The 19024-nt window shown below is 40.4% G+C and overlaps 1 protein-coding gene across 8 annotated transcripts in view; it reads left to right on the plus strand.

Moving 5' to 3' along the window:
• The window catches only part of CCDC7 (coiled-coil domain containing 7), a 160993-nt gene extending 143034 nt beyond the window's left edge, over nt 1-17959 (plus strand). For 6 of the 8 annotated variants that reach the window (XM_081163415.1, XM_081163416.1, XM_081163414.1 and 3 more), the window contains 7 exons: nt 1026-1142; nt 2706-2819; nt 4415-4522; nt 7932-8051; nt 10586-10669; nt 11689-11808; nt 12523-12851. In XM_081163415.1, the coding sequence (XP_081019541.1) occupies nt 1026-1142; nt 2706-2819; nt 4415-4522; nt 7932-8051; nt 10586-10669; nt 11689-11808; nt 12523-12836 (977 nt within the window). In that variant the 3' untranslated portion in view covers nt 12837-12851. Of the gene's footprint in view, nt 1-1025; nt 1143-2705; nt 2820-4414; nt 4523-7931; nt 8052-10585; nt 10670-11688; nt 11809-12522; nt 12852-14808; nt 14899-16110; nt 16198-17275; nt 17326-17698 lie in introns of those variants that run through there. The other 2 variants (XM_081163420.1, XM_081163417.1) reach the window with 2 other exon arrangements.
• The last annotated feature ends 1065 nt before the right edge of the window (nt 17960-19024 follow it).

Here is a 19024-nt window from a genome sequence, read left to right on the forward strand (position 1 = left end):
CAAAAGCTATATCCTTCCTGACGTTCAAAACCTCTTCATTCTTTTATCTTTATTTTCAAAGGCCCAGTCTACATATTACATCTATCACAGAGAAATGTCAACAGATGATGGTGATAAGTTGTTATTGTATACAAAACACCATTAATGTTGAAGGTGTTTTACAGAGTACAAAAGGTCACATGCCTACCACAATGGCATCACAATCTAAAATTCAACATGGGATACAAATGAAGAAGGGAGGAGGGAGTGGAGATGGGAGAAACATGGGAAGAATGTGTGATTATAGTAGTTACATGTAATTAGACTTAGTTACAGCATGGTATGTGAACTAGGGCAACCTCATGGATACAGTGGCAGTTGAGGATAGGTTTTAGGTCAAAAGATTGGTTCTGGGAGGCAATTCTAGACATATCTGAAGGAGCGTCTCCACCCCCATCGTTCTACCCAGACACTGAGGTCCAGCACCGAGGGCCTTCTGGCAGTTCCCTCACTGCGAGAAGCCAAGTTACAGGGAACCAGGCAGAGAGCCTTCTCGGTAGTGGCGCCTTCCCTGTGGAACACCCTCCCACCAGATGTCAAAGAGAACAACAACTACCAGGCTTTTAGAAGACATCTGAAGGCAGCCCTGTATTTTAATATTCTTTTGGAAGCCGCCCAGAGTGGCTGGGGAGGCCCAGCCAGATGGGCGGGGTATAAATAATAAATTATTATTATATTATTATTATATGGCACAGCATGTGAGAAAAGTCAAAATTGTTTAAGAGAGCAGGGAACCTTTGGATAATTGAGAGTGGAGAAGCTCTGTAGCACTGGTAAACATGTACTGCTTTCTCATCACATGGAGTGCCTCTGTGGCAGTACCTTATGCTTTTGGATGGGATGGCACTGGCACAAAGTTTTATTTATTTATGATTAGTATTTGTTTAATTTATATCCCACTCTTCCTCCCCAAAGGAGCCCAGGGCTCTTGCCTCATGTGAAGTTAAATTAAATTTTTCACTAAAGGTTTGCTTTTGTTTTTGAAGCCACCAAAAAAGACAAAACACCCAAAGAATTAGCTGGAAAAGGTTTGTTCTCATATTTGCGATCAAGTATCAAAGATCTGCAAGAACAAGGCATTATTCGGCAAGATAGCATGTCTGGTAAGTATTGTAGTCAAACTTTCTGTGTTTCTTTGAGTTTTCTGAACAGATAGACTAGGGCAGGCTAGTGCTAGACTAGGGCAAATAGACTAGGGCAGTCCATGGGTTGCATTAAAGCTCCAAAGAGCTTTTGTGGTCCTTCTATAATGCCGCCGAAATTTGTCATTTTAAATAATAAAAATAGTTGTTGCAGTTGTTAATTAAAAATCTGCTTATTGCGTCTATGGGATCCTAGCTGTGATGCCAGCCTTCAGAGGGCTCTCAGCACCAATAGGCCACTCTACTATCACATGGCCACATGCAAGCCACCTCATTATGGGGGCATTGCTGCTTTCTTCCTCTTTCCTCTGCTGCCTCCATTCTCCTTTCCCTCTGCCCCCTCTTAATTTTTTTTTTTTTTTATGTTCATTACCACCATGTCAGCCCCATTTGCTAGACACTTTGACTTTGAGACAAGGCCAAAGGCAGGGGTGGCACGTTCCATTTCACTGCTCTGAAAATGTATAAAACATTTATTTTCTGCCTCCTTGTTCTCCCTTTCTTTCTGCTGTTCTTCTATAGTTTTATTTTAACCTGCTATTACAACGAAGGTGTGCAAACTAGTTTTTGCTTTTTGTGTGTTTGTGTGTGTGTGGGGGGGGAGGGTTCAGGCTGGTGAGCAGGTATTTGGTGAGGCTAGGTAAGAAAGTTTTTTTTTAATGTGTGTGTTATTTTCTGTACTCCATATGGTCTTAAATTGCTGATTTATTTGTTAACTTACATCCTATTGGGTTTTATGATCTTTTTTGTGTTCGTATTTCAAATATTAATTATTTCTGCTTTAAAGTATTTGTGTGCGTTTGGGGGGGGGGGAGTCCAATGCCCAGACAGTTGGAGCAGGGTGGGACGGGGGAGTTTGTTTTGTGCTAGTTAAGGAAGATGCAGGCACAGAGTTCTGTGCTTAGGCATGTATATGAATGGTAAAAGCAGAGGGGGTGGTATTATAGCTAGGAGGGTCTTAGAAACCCTTCACTTAGGCACCCTTCTTCCTAACAGTTATATTTGGTGTTCTTCAAGACACACAAAAGGTAAAGGAAGTTGAGTTAGTCTGTAAAAACAAAAAACCCCAACAAAATCCATAGTCAGGAAGCCATGACTGAAGTTTCAATCATCCCAATCCCACTTAAAGGATGCAAGGGACTTGGGTTTGATTTATTGGGTCTCTTAAGTTTGTGTGTGTTGGTGCTTTATTGTACACCTGTACATCTTTTCTGTACACCTGAGTGAAATTTGAGCTAGGTACAATTAGTAAGTTAATATTTATTTATTACCCACCCTTACGTCCGTAAAGTAAGTATATTTTTCAATAAAAACTGAAAAGTAGACTGCTCAGAAGTTTTCTAAACTTAAAATCACAGAATCAGAATGGAAGAGTTGGAAGGTACCTGAGGATCATCTAGTCCAACTCCCTGCAATGCATGAAAATGCAGCTGTCCCATATGGGGATCGAACCTGCAACCCTGGTGTTATCAGCAACATGCTCTAACAGGCTATCCAGGAATAAATTCAAATTATTTTTCTTAGAGGTAGAACTGGATCAGCTAGCAAATGAAAAAAGAATTGTGGACAGATATTTTGAAGAAGTTCCAATAGAATTCCTGCCTTCAGAGGTTGCTGCTTTAAGTACACAATATGAGGGTGAGTGGGAAGAATATAATAAAGTAGGATTAACATATCTGATGGTCTTGTTTAACAAAATCCAAGAAGTTATACAGAATTGTTTGACCCAAGGATATAACTGGGGTTTTTTTCTGAATGATGAGCAGTCACAGGAATAAGACTTGTAATATATTGTAATATTACAGTATATTGTGTATACTTTGCAGAACAAAACCCCCAGAAAAGGGTTGTTAATATATTCCACAAAATGTGGTAAAGATCACTGGCTTAGAGCTTAGATAGTTTTAAAGGATAGAGGAAAGAATGAATAAATATATTCACCTACATATTCCTGAGCTCCTGATTATTAATATGTAACAAGTAGCAAACTCTTTCATTAGCCCATGGAATTCATTGGTTGTCAGACTCAGAACCAGATGTATCTTTAGGCAGAATAAGACAACCATTTCAGGTGACAGATACTTTTGGGGGCGGGGTGAGAACACGGATGCAGCAATGCCCTAGCTGTCCTCTTCTGTTGGTGCGTGGCATTTGGAATGACCTGCTGCATCATTGTGTAACCAAAAATCATGGTGAGATAAATTGCTGTTTTATCAAGGAACTAATGCTTGATTCTTATTACATCTGAGCATTTTGAGCTGAACAAATTTATATTCCAAACCAGGTTATGTTGTCATCATGCCTAATTTGGCTTTCAAAGAAAATACAGTCGTACCTTGCAAGTCAAACGGAATCCGTTCCGGAAGTCCGTTCGACTTCTGAAACGTTTGGAAACCAAAGTGTGGCTTCTGATTGGCTGCAGGAAGCTCCTACAGCCAATTGGAAGCCGCAGAGGCCCCGTCGGATGTTCAGCTTCCAAAAGAACGTTAGAAAACTGGAACACTCACTTCCGGTTTTTGATCGTTCGGGAGCCGGAACTTTTGACTCCCAAGGTGTTTGGGAGCTGAGGTACGTCTGTACTGGAGGCTAGCAACCCAATGATTCTTTGCAGTTTTCTACTTTTATGAATAATAGAGCTAGTGAATAGGTTTTACGGTGCAGTTGACTCTCATCTTTTGTGCATGTTATGTTCTAGTGATAGCATGTAAAGCCAAAATAACATATAGTCAAAACAGCCCTTTAAACACCAGAAAATGGCTTGTAAAAAGCACAGTGCAGCATTTACTGGTGCTTGACGACTGCATTACTTAGTCTGTACACTCTCTAATTGCATTGCTAAACACTCTCTCTGCACCTCTGAATACTCCCAAGGTGAGTTCAATGAAGGGTGGGATTATCAATGTTTTCCCTGCAATACCCACCCACCTCCTTTTCCCCAGTCAAGCACGTAAAGCTGAATTCACACAAGTTTAATGTGCATAAGTTGAGAGTCAGCTATGTAAGAAATCTAACATTCTCTATCTGTTGGAACTGCATGCAGAATGTGTTTGACATGTACTGGTTCCAGCTTCAGAAAATTTTCAACACTTGTTGTACACTTTTTTGTTTTGTGTAATTGCAATTTACTCTACTACTTCTGGCTGTGGCTTTCAGAGACTTTGAAATATAGATAAGCCCCTGTGATCCTATATAGTTCCTGTGATTAAGTATATTTTATTTGTTTTATCTTATAGATGAGAAATCATTAAAACGAAGGGCTTTGGCTGCAAAATTGGAGGCAAATATAAGAGATCTTCAGTCTGCTCTTCAAGTAGATAAACTAGAAAAACCTAAATTTGAGAGTGAGTGCAAAGGCAAATTATATAGCAGACACATATTTTGCTCAGAAAATAGTTAATTACACAGTCTTTTGTCCAGGGCTTTTTTTTCAGCTGGAACTCACTGGAACCCTTCTGGCCCCTCCCAGGTGTGTGCCATTGCCTTTATAAGAGAACCAGGAAAGCACCTTTTTCTAGAAAAAATAGCACTGCTTTTGTCAACCAATAGATAAAACTATAAAACATGGTTAAACAATGTCCCACAGTCACCAGAGAGTTGGATCAGTTGCAATAGGAAACCATCTATGTCAGCTCTTAAATGCCTGCTGAAAAATTTGTTCCACCAGTTATAGCTTTCCACAATGGTTAATTGTTGTCTGCTGTTATCTTTGTTATATTATTTTTATTATGCTTTATGTATTATTGCTATAAACCACTTTGATACTTTTTCTTTTTATGATATAGCAGTATATAAATATTTTATAAACAACTAAATAGAAATACTTAACTACAAGAATGAGTTGCAGCAAGCCTTCCCCTTTCACACTCACAAGGTGGAACTGCTCATGGGTGTGAAGCACAGTGATATCAGAACTCAGGGAACTGTAAACGTATCTTTACATATGTTTTCTAAGCATGGTTAAATTCAAGTGTTCTCATCTGTGGATGCTGACTTGAGTAGAAAAATTATGTAGAGTGTTTACATACATTTATGAGGGTCGCTCATTAAAGATTTCCCCTGACCCACTTCCGGTTATTGTAGGAGGATGAAATTGCACTTGTATAATGATACCTCTCTCCACAGGTAACGTGGTAATTTGTAGCTCTGAACTCCTAACAGTTGCTCTGCTACAGGTGCTAACGTGGAGTAATGTCTGATAATGGTACCAGTTGAATGCAGAGCGGTCATCAGCATCCTGTACTTAAAAGGGTGCACACCACAGGAGCTATCTGATGAGATGAAAAGGACTTATGGGGAGGATGCCCCATCGTATGATGTAGTCAAGCACTGGCATCACCTGTTCAAGTGTTGTTGGACTTTGGTGGAAACTGCTCCCATTCCTGGGCGATCACAGTCTCCCATTGATGAAGACACCATCCGGCAAGTGGAGGCCACCATTTTGGAGGATCGCTACATAACCGTTCGACAACTAGCTGCAGATGTCAAGATCAGTGTGGGCTCTGTAGAAAAAACCCCATCCATGACCATTTATACATGGGAAAGGTGTCTGCACGGTGGATTCCCCGGCTGCTGATGCCTTTCCAGAAGCAGGAATGAGTCACATGCTCACAGGCTCTTTTGGCCATGTGTCACAAAACCCATGATGACTTCTTTGCCAGACTAATTACTCAGGACGAAACATGGGTCCATCATTATGACCCAGAGACTAAATCCCAGTCTAAGGAATGGAAGCACTCTGTTTCACCACCTCCAAAGAAGGCACATGTCCAACTGTCAGCGGGCAAGGTCATGCTCATGGTCTTTTGGGACTTTTCCATTCCACCTTTAGTTGCAGACATGGAACTGTTGCATGTCACATGTCTGTTTACGTTCCAGCACAGCTTGCTGGGAACTTCCATTGTGTGTATAGCTTTTGCTTTTCACTGTCTCTCTGAGGAGAATAAAGGGAAGCAACATGTTTTCTTTGTCCTGATTTATGCTTAATAAATCTGCAGCTTGTTAGTACGTTTCCACAAGCCTCACACCTGTTCTGTTTGCGCAGTATGTATCTGCTAATATAGCGTGCTCAGGCTTTTGAAGCCTGAGTCGCTGATTTACGTCACACCAGAGATCGGGGGATCATCACGGCTGGAAAGGCATGATCCAGCTGGGAGCTAGCCAGCTGGCATCTCGACCCCCGAAGGATGCCAACACACGGAGTAGTGGTGATGGATTTCCTGGTAAAGGGTGCCACAATTACCAGGACATACTATGCTTCACTGCTGCAGAAATTGAGGAAGGCCATCAAAATTGAGGGGCATGGTATGCTGACCAAAGTTGTCCACCTCCTGCAGGATAACGCCCCGGTTCACAACTCGCATTTTTCTCAGACGGAAGCACGGTCCTGTGGCTATGAAGTCCTTCCTAACCCCCCTTATTCTCCTGACCTCACACCATCGGACTTCCACCTCTTTCCAACCATGAAGTTATTTTTGAAGGGCAAGCATTTTCCAGACGATGAAATGCTGATTTCTGAGGTCATGTTATGGCTTCTAACACAACCTGCCAACTTCTACAGACGAGGTCTCCACAGCTGCATAAAACAATGGGGGAAGTGTGTGAATCTTGCTGGTAGCTACATAGAGAAGGACTAATAACTGTGCCCAGTTAAGTTTGTCTCAGTCCAAGGGAAGTACATCAGGGGAAATCTTTAATGAGTGCTCCTCGTATATACACACATCTAAAAGGTTATGGAATGTCCTCTGGGAACCAAAGGAGAAAGGAAAGGTTTTTTACCATGAATTCCTGTTACCATTTTATCTTGGAGGGCATTCCACCCACCACTGTGTATTCCAGCAGACTATGGCTATCCTCCTCAGGCTTATACCGTTGTATACATTTTGATGAAGTAGGGAGGGATTCCTGGGAGAGTTTCTTTCTGGCTTGTTTCATCTCCTGTCTCCTGTTTCTTCAGCTGTTCAGTATTGTGCTTCAGTTATGACCTCTCCTTCAGGTGTTTTTTTTAAAAAGATATTATGGCTTCTTTTGTTCTTCTATTCTGGTAGCCCTTCCCAGATTGGGAAGATGATCCACATTTTTGGATCCTGCCTGCTGTCCACAGGGAAATACTATCCTGAAGGTTCTGGAGTGCGCTCCAGGAGTCACAATGAACAGGAATTTACAGGAAAGCCTCCCTTTCTCTACTTCCTCAGCTGCAGGTTTATTTTATACTTTGCATTGATGAAGCAGATGTATGTTCTATTGTAGCAAAAGGAAGAACAAAATAAAAAAGTTGAAATGTAATAGTAGAGAGGTATTAAGTGGCTAGCTGTTTTTAGTCAAGGTTTAATGGGTCTATCTTGATTGAACACCACTAGTGACTTCCTCCTGCCTCTCAACTCTTTCATTTTCAGCGTCTTATTTACTTTGTCTTTTCTTTTGGGAAGGATTCCAGGTCCTGGGGATTGGATGGGGGATCAGTTAATCTCTTCAGTGCTACAATGAAGCAACTGGAGGTCACATGCAGCAGCCCAAACCCAAGATGTGGTGTGGTATCCTGTGGCCACAATGGCTCCCACCATATGAATCTGTATTGCTATGATATCAAGTATTTAAATTCTCCACAGCAGGGTTAATCTACAAGTGGAATATTCAACTGCTGCAAGGGACTGCAAGTTTTGCAACATGGTTGTGTTTTTTAGGGGGACGGGAATTGTATATTGGACCTATTTCATCTTATTCTCTCCATAACATGTAAATAATCTCTCTCAGTACCAAAAAGCGTTTTACGGACAACAGGCAAACGGAGACTTAGTTCACTTGAGCCATCAGATCAGCTTGCATTGAGACCACAACTTTCAGGGCTGCAGATACACATAAGTAAAGTACCTGGTAAGTACAAAACGTGTTATCTAAAGTATCGTGTGTGCTTCCAAGGATGCTCCTTATACTGTGCATTATTTGATATGGTTACTGAGGACCCGAATGGGTTGGGTTATGACCCTCATCACGTGACGGTGGCAGGAGAGCAAAGAACTCTGGGAACTCTAATCTTCTCTGTCAGCTAAGTGTTTTTATCTTCAACAACACTTTATTTCTACTTCTTTACTGTTCCCTCCTATATCCTTTCACTTTCTAGTATTGTGTGTATGTCCATTTTCAAACTTTACTCCTTTGTTTTCTTTCCTCCGCTGAGGTTAAATAAATAAACACACACACACACACACACACACACACACACACACACAAAACCCTCCTGCTTCCCGTTTTGCTTTTGCTTTCCCTTCTCATTTCCTTGTTTCCTCTATTTGACCGCAGGCAAGGCATTTTTTTTGTTTTATTACTGATTATTTTGGATCCTTGAAGTGCCAATGGTTTTTCTATCATGCAACCATTGGCCTTCTCAACTGTCCTCTTCCATCACCGGCTCCTTAGCAACGGTTGCCGCCTCGTTCCAGTTGTGCGATTCCTCAGCAGCGTGTTCTGCTTTGCACACAGTTGCCTGTTTATAACAGCTGGTACTTGGCAAAACATTACATTTCACAAAAGGGTGGGATATAATGCAGTTGCAACAAAAGAATAAGGAGAATGTTGTTTGTGATGATATTATACTCTCAGATTTTTTTCTCTAGAACAAACATTGAAGGCAGGTTGAAAGATTAATAATGAGACAGGGAATGCACCATCAAATTTCTTGCTTCATTTGGTTCTAATTGTCCATTTGAAATATATATATTAGACAGAATGCATTAGTAGGTGTGTTTTTAAGTTTGCTTTATTTGCTATGTATAAATATTATTATGTTGCCTTGAATGTCTATTTTGATATGAGTGGAGGAATATAAATGTGAAAAGTTTATTTACACATTAAAAAATATAACATATTCAGAAAATTAGCATGATCTTACTGAAAGTGGTTAAAAGTGTCTTGTATAAAAATAATATGAAATTGCAAGGCTGCAGTCAAGGATTTTTGTTGTTTTTGTTTTTATCTTTCACTTAGTGATTAGTTTGATTGAAGCTGGACATTTAGGTTCATTTAACAGAGTGCATGTTTGTAATATGCCTGTTCACTCTGAACTCACACTTATGAAATCTATGCTTGGGCACAGCTAGCTTCAGAAATTTCTAGAATGTAGGCAAAGTTATTGATGTTTACCCATCTCACACACAAAGGAGAGGTACTTGTGCCTTAAGAGGTGGGGGTTTTGCCTTCCTTCTTCTCAGGCCTCTTCAAGCCGCTGTGTGGACAGATACCATGGAGTATTGCAGTTATTGAGGTCACTGGCAACTATGTCACAGCCACTAAATGTCAGATAGGAGACCAGATGGATCTAGTCGAGAAAACTATCAAAGGAGGAGGAACCTGGTAGAGAAAATAAGAAGAGACAATGGCTGCAGCAGTGGTTCAGTTCAGAATGACCATTTTGCAGACATGGAGCAATCTATCCCATGTTCTCTCCTCTCTGGATAAATTATCCTGCTATCAGCATTATGAACAGTGTAGACTATCGTCTTGGGACAAACTTGATATGGTGCAGTAGACCAATTCATCCTAGATAGATTATTCAAAGTGCCCATATCATGATAGTAGAAATTATTCAGATGTCTAGGAGAATAAGCCCTCTGGTGGAGATTGTAGTTAATTGAACAGCAAAATTGTTGTTGCTCCTTACGTTTAGTCAGAATTTCCTTTCTTGTAACTTGAATCCATTGATTCGAGACTTATCCTCCAGAGCAGGAGAAAACAAGCTTGCTCCATCTGCGATATGACAGCCCTTTAGATATTTGAGGATGGCTATCATATCTCCTCTCAGTCTCCTCTTTAACTGGCTATATTGTTTTGATATATTCCAATAATCTTGTCACAGTGGATAATCTAGAGAAGAACCTTGCCTATAATTTGTATAATGTAATTCCAACCCCCACCTGTGGAGCCAAAAATGTAAGCCTATACAGGTAGAGAGATAACAGAGACTGAACTGAGGAAGAAGATTTGAAGATGTTTATTTAATATTTGTAGGCTGGTAGATCTTTTGTGAATATAGTTCACTGGAGAGATCCCCTCTGCTATCATGTTGGTTTTTCAAATTACTTGAGCAATTTTCTATTTTTAATGCAGTTCCATTAGCTAAGGTTCTGTTTGGCATCTGCTGCTTTGAAAGTTGTCAGCTGGATGATTGCCTGAGGGAGCAGAACAGTCTTCACTGCTTTTTGTATACACATCTGTAAATTACACTGAGCTATGGGTTACAACTCAGTTGCTTTGGACTGGTACTATAAATAAGTCAAAGGACAGCTTACCTATCAGGATCCAGCTGACTATAGTAGAAAATCATTTTTCATGTATGGAGAAAACTTATTTGTGTCAACAGTTAACTTTATGTATGAATATTTTTCTCCCCATTGTGCAATGGGAACATATAGTGGCTAACAGAATCAAGCGTGATAGCAAAGCAGTAGATGCAGGATATGATACGACAGTCGAGGAGGAGCAAGACCAACTTCTAAGTAAGTCTTATACATGCTTAGCATGCTCCCATGTAAAATGGGACACTGTTGAAAATCAACTTTAAGGAGGTAATGCACATTTAACCATAGCCTTTATTTTGACAAGGTATTAACTCCACCCTTTAAAACATTTATATCATTAGGATAATATTGGGGTGAGGAATTTTTGAATCTGATGGGTGGGGGTTGAACCTTTTAGATAAACCACCATGTGCAGTCCCTTCTACAACATGCGCAAGATCAGTGGGTATAAGAAAATCTACTGCATCCTGCTGCTAAAATTATGTGTGCACATGGTGCTTACTCCAGCCAACAGAATCTCAAGCACATAGAAGGCACATAGCCCTGATATCACCTGGTGGGGATTTGGTACTGACAGCACTGTGGGAAACTTAAATATTTCCAAGGTAAATTATTAACTGTGCTGCTGAAGGACCACATATTTTGACAGAGAACAAATATACAAGAAAATATGAAATAACATATCCATTAGTCATGCAAATATTAAAAGGTAAAGGTATCCCTCCCCGTACGGGCCAGTCATGTCCGACTCCAGGGTTGTGCACCCATCTCACTTAAGAGGCCAAGGGCCAGCGCTGTCCGGAGACACTTCTGGGTCACGTGGCCAGCGTGACGAAGCTGCTCTGGCGAGCCAGCACCAGCGCAGCACACGGAAACGCCGTTTACCTTCCCGCTATAAAGCGGTCCCTATTTATCTACTTGCACTTAAGGGTGCTTTCAAACTGCTAGGTGGGCAGGAACTGGGACCGAACGATGGGAGCTCACCTTGCCACGGGGATTCGAACCGCTGACCATGCGATCGGCAAGTCCTAGGCACTGAGGTTTTACCCACAGCGCCACCTGCGTCCCCATGCAAATATTACTGTGCAGTTTAAACCTTATTTTATAGATTAAAAACAAATTACTTGGTATCTTGTATTCTTTGCAATTTATTGGTTGTGAACTGTCAGTTGTTAGGCTTTATATTAATAAGCCGTTTTCTGTGTCTGTCTTTGCAGAGAGGGACATAGAACTGGCATTAAAAGGACGGCTTCTGGAAGAATTTCCAGAGAGCAAAGTATCTTTGCCACAATTGGATAGTTCTTCTTACCTTCATGCAAATTCACACAGACTTGCTTGTAAGTAATGATTAGTATACGTGTTGGGATATGGGCTTGATGAGTGAATAAAATATGGGGTCCTAATTTAGGTAGAGAACAATAGAGTATTAAGACCAGTCAACACACAACCTGCCAGACAAGTGTAGATTAAAGCATTTTATTATTTAGCAAGAAAAATTTGACAAACATCCTCCTCATACTACCAAAGCTTAAACATTTAAAAGGAGAAGACATTTTTACAACTCTGGTGGAACCTCTCAGTCAGAAGAGCTTAAGACATACATTTCATAGTTTCAAAGCTTCTCTAGACCTTGGCTTGATGATGCCAAACTTTTAGTTTTCAAGTTTGGATCTCACCTCAACCAATCAGATTCTGCTGATGGTGCAGAACTGGCTAACCTCTCCTATGTTTATGTCTTAGTCTGCTTGTTAAGACCCTTGCCTCCATCTGATTACTTAACATACCATATTTCATATCCTGTCCAGAAAAATATAACAAACACTTCTAACTTCACTAGATCGATTTGAAATTCAGCCTTCCCCCTTTCCAGAAGCATTTAATCACCAGACAAGCTGAATCTTTCAATACCATTCACAAATTTGGTAAATGTAAAAGCCTAAAAGCAGTTAGCAAAGATTACCCACCTGCAGTTTTGGATAGTGGATATGCAGAAAAAAAATTTTTTTTTTAGAATGTTTTTTGAATTAAGTAAACAATTTGTTTTGTTTCAGTGGAGACTGCAATGCAAGAAATATTAGAGTTTAACAAGAATTTACTTCCAAGCCATAGAACAAATCTGCAACAAGCATTGCATCTTGCAAGTTATCAGTTACAACAAAAACAGCTACAACAACAACATCAAGCTAATGCGCTTGGTAAGGAATGGGTTAATTGTGTACAAATATGGCATTCAGACTCTTTGTTACATTTCCATTTACCCTGTGAGTATGCTGTTATCATGAATTATTTGATTATTTTAATCAAATTTCTGTGCAAATATTTTAAATTACTCACATCTTTTTTCAAAAAAATCACTTTAAAGTAACTTTTTTTCTGATTATTTGAACTGGTGTCTTCCTGAATACACCCTTGCATCTCCTTGCAATGTGATTTTTAAAATTTCTAAGTTATTTTTTAAAACAGAGATGAAAAAGTCTTGATTTCTCACTGTATTTTATTTATTCCTCCCATCTCCATTTAGATATTGTCCTATGTCTTAGAATGCTTTACTTTAAAAGACCACCCAGTGCATTCATAATCATGATGATACCTCCCTCTAGATCAGTAAGCTTTTCATGGGAAGGGGTGGGGGGTACCCTGTTCTCCAGACTGAATCTGCCTAGTGCGCAGTAGAGTCTTTTCAAGCTCCCAAGAGCTTGATTTTTCTGAGATTCTTATCCCTCACCAGCCCAACACATCCTTAACACGGATGAGAGGCCATTTACATAGGGAAGGGAGGGGGCAACTGTTGATCCACAGCTTGAGTGAAAGCTTTGTATTTTCATGGCTTGGGGGCAGATACATGGATTGGGCTGTGTGTGACAGCATAGTTACAGAAAGACAAACTGTGGCAAGATGCGCAGGCCTGCTGCAGCCTTCTCAAGTACTGCTATCATAATAAAGACAAGACACAGCAACACTGAACAGTGTTTGTCCAATTCACTCCTATCCATATAGGGAAGGCAAGGGCCAGGGCCAGAGAGACACCATCTCCCCAAGGAACAAGTTCTAGGATGGCACACTTTCTAGCATTCATGGAAAGACCAGAAACCTGCAATGAGATGAGCCAGAGGTGCAGATCTTTGGGGCACTAAATTCATGTGAAGTGGGGGACATGAGACACAATTTCATTCTGCCAACACTACTTCCTTTTTAGTTTATGGGGTTTATCCAATGGAATGGGTGTTCACCCTGTCACGAGTAACTAGACAGGAGCAGACTTGTGGCAAGTAGGCTGGACTCCCTCAGTTTTTCCTCCTGTCTAGACACAGACAGTACATTCCTCCTGGCTCTCCTGACTCAGCTAAGTTTTTTACTAGTTTCTGAACCCCCTTTTTTTCTTTAGGTTTTCCTTATCGTCATTTTTGTTTTACAGTTCTTTGTCCGCATGTTGTGGTTTCTTCCACACAAAAAGCTTTCTGTTGCTCTGTACGTTTGGTTGTTCTGCTTATTTGCCACCCTTCTTTTATTCCTTAGTTGTTTACTTACATTACTTATAGATAAATTTTCCAGAACGGTTTCCCTTGCCGTGGCGCCAATGGTCATTCAGGCATGGCAGCCCTCTTTCGGTGCACTCTATTTCTTTCCCTCAGCAGCCTCAATGGCTGCCGCCATTTATCTCGGGTCATAACTGTATTTATTTATTTTGTTGGTGTGTGTGTGTGTGGTTGTGTCCTACTTGTGTGACTGGTAGTGTGGCGTTTGCGTTCTCCTGCCCTGATTTTAAAATGGCTTGGCCACCTCCTCCTGGTTTGCTTTTTTTTACACCGGCAATGGAGTGAGTGTTCCTATTATGTCCCTGCCTGACTGCTTCTATTTGCCTTTGATATTGAGCCCTGACTGCCTCCTGGTTCACTTTGGAGGCAACAGAGTGCCTGCCCCTCATCCTTATCCTCCTGGTTGGCAGCTGTGACAAGGAGAGTGTGTGTAGCTGCTGTTTTCCTCCACTCTCAGTCCACGGTGTGGCAAACAGTGTGTGGTTTGGCATAAGGCTTTTGCCTGCCTCTTTTCTCCTGATCCATGGAGTGCAAACTTTTGGGGCTGAATTTCTATAATCTTCCTCTTAACGATAAGAACAACAAACATTATCTTCCCAAAACAGGAGATGTAGAACACCATTGCTGTTCATTACTGTAGCTGGAAACCTGAAATGCTAACCAGAATATATGGCTAGATGTCACACATATTTTTTTTCATTTAAAAAAGCTATTATTTTTTACTTTCTTAGGCTTGCTTTTCATTAGAATTATTGGATTGTTCTGTCTCTCATACAAACTGTTTTGTGTTTTAATTTTCAGCTGACAAGTTCAGAAATATGCCATTATTTCCCCCACCACCACCTGGGACAGCTAGGTTCCAGGACTATACTATACCTGTTCAAAAATCAGGTAACCTATAAAGTTGGCTGTATAAAAAAAATATTCCTAATTTGGGGGGGGGGGAGTGTATCTCATTCATACTGTAGGTTGCATTTGTTCTAGTAAAAACCATGTTTGATAGTAATGTTCCAAGGGAAGGGCATGTTCAAGATGTTATACAAACAATTACAACAGAACTTAATTCATAAAATCTCTGAACAAAATCCTAGCATTCCTAGCTAAAAATATACTCCTCAAGTGTCAAAAGTCAGGGTAAAGTAGTGGATCATGGCATGCTGTACAATTAAGGTACCAGACACACCTCTGTGGGGACAGAGTCCCGCAATTTGTGGACCACCACAGAGAATGCCTTCTCCTGGGCAAGCACCTCATGAGGGTTTATAGGGAAAGAAGCGGTCTTTCAACTACTATTTGGGGCCTGAGTCATTTAGGGCTTTAAACACTAATGTGAGCACTTTAAATCAACCCAGGAAACAAGCTGGTTCACAATGCAGCTGTTTTAATACATGGGCTATACGAGATCTAAATGAAACCAGTCAGTAATTTTGCTGCAACATTTTAGACCACTTAAAGTTTCCAAGTCATATTCAAGGGCAACCTCATGTAGAATGCTTTGCAATAATCCAATCTGCAAGTTACCCTGTTAGCCAATTGCCCTGTTAAATTTATTGTCCCATGCTGCCTCAGAAACAAATAAGGGAGGGAAATCATTTGACTCGATAAAGAAGATTCTCTTTGCTTTCGATCAGTGGTTCCCAGCTTTTTTTGGCCATGCTCCACCTAAGCATCTCTAAAATCCTGATTCCCACCCCACCCCGTGACACATACCGGTAATTCTTATTATTCCAAAAGTATACTCCTATTCACATGGAGGAAGCCTAAAAGGCCATTAGCTTGGTCTAAACAAGCTTCAAATTTGCCCCCCTTAAAAATCAAATTGCCCCCCTGTGAGGCGTGAGCGCCACTTTGGGAACCACAGCTTTAGATTTATTAGGGAATGGCAGGCTGTATCTCTGTAGTCTACTTTATACATTTATGCATTCATAGTCTCTCTCACCCTGTAGTCACCAAAAAATGTAAAGTATTGTTATATAAACTTTTTCCATAAAAGTGATTATAATTATTTTTGATCAGTTACAAAGACATTCCTGTATTCAAAACAACAATGTATTTTAAGTCAAACACAGTATTATATTATGTTTTTATATATTTCCTATGCAGGATGGGAAACAAACCAGTTACCACAAAAAGACTACTTCCAAAAGCTTGCATTATTAAAACGAAGGATTTTGGGGCCAGAGATGAAAGGTAACGAATCTCAGTGGAAAAAGGGTTCTATATTCACTTTGGATTTAAGAGGGCAGGTTATCTTCTAAAATTCCTACAAAATGTCAGGGGAGGAAAAAATGTCTTTGTGTGGGTTGGCAGAATGGAAACCTCATCCCACTGAAAGGCGAGGAATTTATGGCTGCTGCAATTTCTATACCACACTTTGCAGGACAGTTTACAATATAAAAACACCAAAATACATAACATAGTAAGAAACAGAAACAATACCTCCACCTACTTTAAAAGGCCATAGAGTGCTTAGTTAGCTAAAGGCTGTGCAAAATGCCTGTGCAAAATGAAGGCTCCTCAGATGATGATCCTGTTGGATTTGTAAGTCAGTTGGCCCATAACCTGTTAGACTTAGACCACCTCACACTCCTGCCAAACTGCTGCTGAATCTACTACACATACATATATTCCTTAGAGAAAGGGAGGGTGGATGAGGCATGCTTTAGGCTTGGACTGTCTCTAACCACCCACTTGCAGCTGATGCCATATCTAAATAAAATCCAGACATGGGGGATGGGCTGCTCAATACATGGCCCAAGCACCGTTTTCTCCTAATTACACGAACTGATTGCAGGATCTAGGCCAGTTCATATGGGGAGAGGTGATCCTTGAGGTATTGCAGTCCTGAGCCATTTAATACTTTATAGGTCAAAACCAGCATTTTGAATTTAGAAACTAATTGGTAGCCAGTGCAGTCAGGCCAGGATTGGCGCTATATACTCAACCTGCCTTGCCCTGGTGAGCAACCTGGCCATTGAATTCTGCACCAGCTGAAGTTTCTCCTCTGTCTTCAGAGGCGGCCCCATATATAACACATTGCAATAATCTAACCTAGATGTTACCAGAACATAGATGACAAATGGCGCTGCATTGGCAACATATGAAAATATTAGTTTTCATGTTATGGCAAGTCAATTTAATACTATAAAAACTAACCCTTTCAAGTATACAGATAAAATAAAGTATACAGATAAATTAATAAATATCAGGTAGACTTTCAAATGGTATGATAAAGTAATGTGGATTTTATTTTGTTTTGTTTTACTAGGGGGAGGTCCTTCATCAGTCACTCAGGGAGATGTTCAAGATCAAGTAGAGGTAAGTAACTATAGCTTACCCTACAAAAATTAACATTTGTGAGATTAAGCCGGAGGACATTCCTTGGTAGGGATGACTCTTCCTATTGGGTCCTAAGAGCCTTTTCATCTTCTCTCCAAGAGGAGGAGTCCTTCCCATCAGACTGACCCTGCCTGCGGTCAATGAATCTGAAACTGATGAAACACAGATATTTTAGTGTTATCCTGTTAACAAAGCATTCAATTCACAACTGCAGCAGAGCATTCAGTTCACAACTGCAGCAGGCAACAGATAGCAAAATGAGATTTGCATATAGTAATCTAAAATGTAATCTTAAATATAGGTGGATTAACTCAGTTGTAAGTACCCTGAATAATTGTGTTTCATTTTTTAGGACCCAATTGTTATTTCTGGAAAAGGATGCAACCCCTACAGAAAAGAAACCACCTTCCCAGTCATAAAGCAAAGTTCAAAACATAAATGACCTTAGTATTGTGTTTTTAGAGACTGAGTCAGTGATGCAGCCATCTTATAAAATTCATCTTTGCTGAACTGTGAAAAGGAAACATGAAAACCTATGCTGTTGTATGAATTTGTTCTGAGAACTTAATTGTACTGGAACAGCAGTTAAAATATATGATACCTGAACCACCAATGCTCTAATAGTAGTAATTTTTAAAAATTGTTTAGCAGATCATAACTAGGTTATTTGTGACCAAAGCTACGTACATTTTTATCTGGCTATGGTACAACCAACCCCATAATCAGATGTTTGAAACCAACCAGATCCTTCGCCCTAGAATTGATCACAAAACACAACTAGATGTTAGAAGTCATATGACACCAACAGGGAGTGAGTATTGCTGTAATTCATGTTAGCTAAAGTACAGAAATTTGCTCTATACACATGGTTAGGTAGCCTAGTTATCAATCAGTTTCAAGTATGCTAAGTAGTAGTCTTGGTTCTTTGGATATGGGGGATAGCATCAGCAACATTGGATTTTATGTTCCTGAAAAATAAAGGTAGCTTCTCCTCCACCCCATAACAGTGGTGGGAAACCTCTGGTGCATAGGCCTAATTAGGTCTGCCAGACCATTTTGTGCATACTACACCCAACTTTCCCTGGCTTGACATCAAATATGGTGTCAGATTTGATAAAGTTCAAGGTACAGTTAAAAGGAAAAATCAGGACTACACTCTTACGTATGCTCCCAGTTTTTCCTTTATATCAAATAGCTATGCTTGACTGCCTGGCATTTGAATGCTCAGTTTCAACTCAGTGATTATTTCTACCTTCAACACTCACAAAGATCATCTACAATTCAAATATATCAGGCTACTTGGTCAGCCTTTTCCAGTTGGCGCACCGACAGTCACTTCAGTCACTTACCAGTACATACAGTGATAGTGCCTGACTTGCTCACCTTGCTGCAAAGCGAACTACATAGATGTCTCAAGCCAAACATTTTAAAGAGACAGGCCTCTGGCACATCCTCTGTTTTATCTTCCACGGGCCACCCGCCACTTTGGTCTCACCCCCTTGTGAAATGTTTCTAAAGGGAGTTATTCTTCAATGTCCTTCAGTGGCTAATCATTTCCCCTCCTGCCTGCAGGAGTTTCCCTTCAAACCACTATAACAAGTCTCCCTCAAAGTTATGTATTTTAAAGTTCTTTCTCTTATGGCAGTTAGCTCAGCTCAAAGATTTTCTGACCTGAGAG

The sequence above is a fragment of the Podarcis bocagei genome (assembly GCF_964188305.1).
Source record: "Podarcis bocagei genome assembly, chromosome: 12".
In the NCBI taxonomy this organism is placed as follows: domain Eukaryota; kingdom Metazoa; phylum Chordata; class Lepidosauria; order Squamata; family Lacertidae; genus Podarcis; species Podarcis bocagei.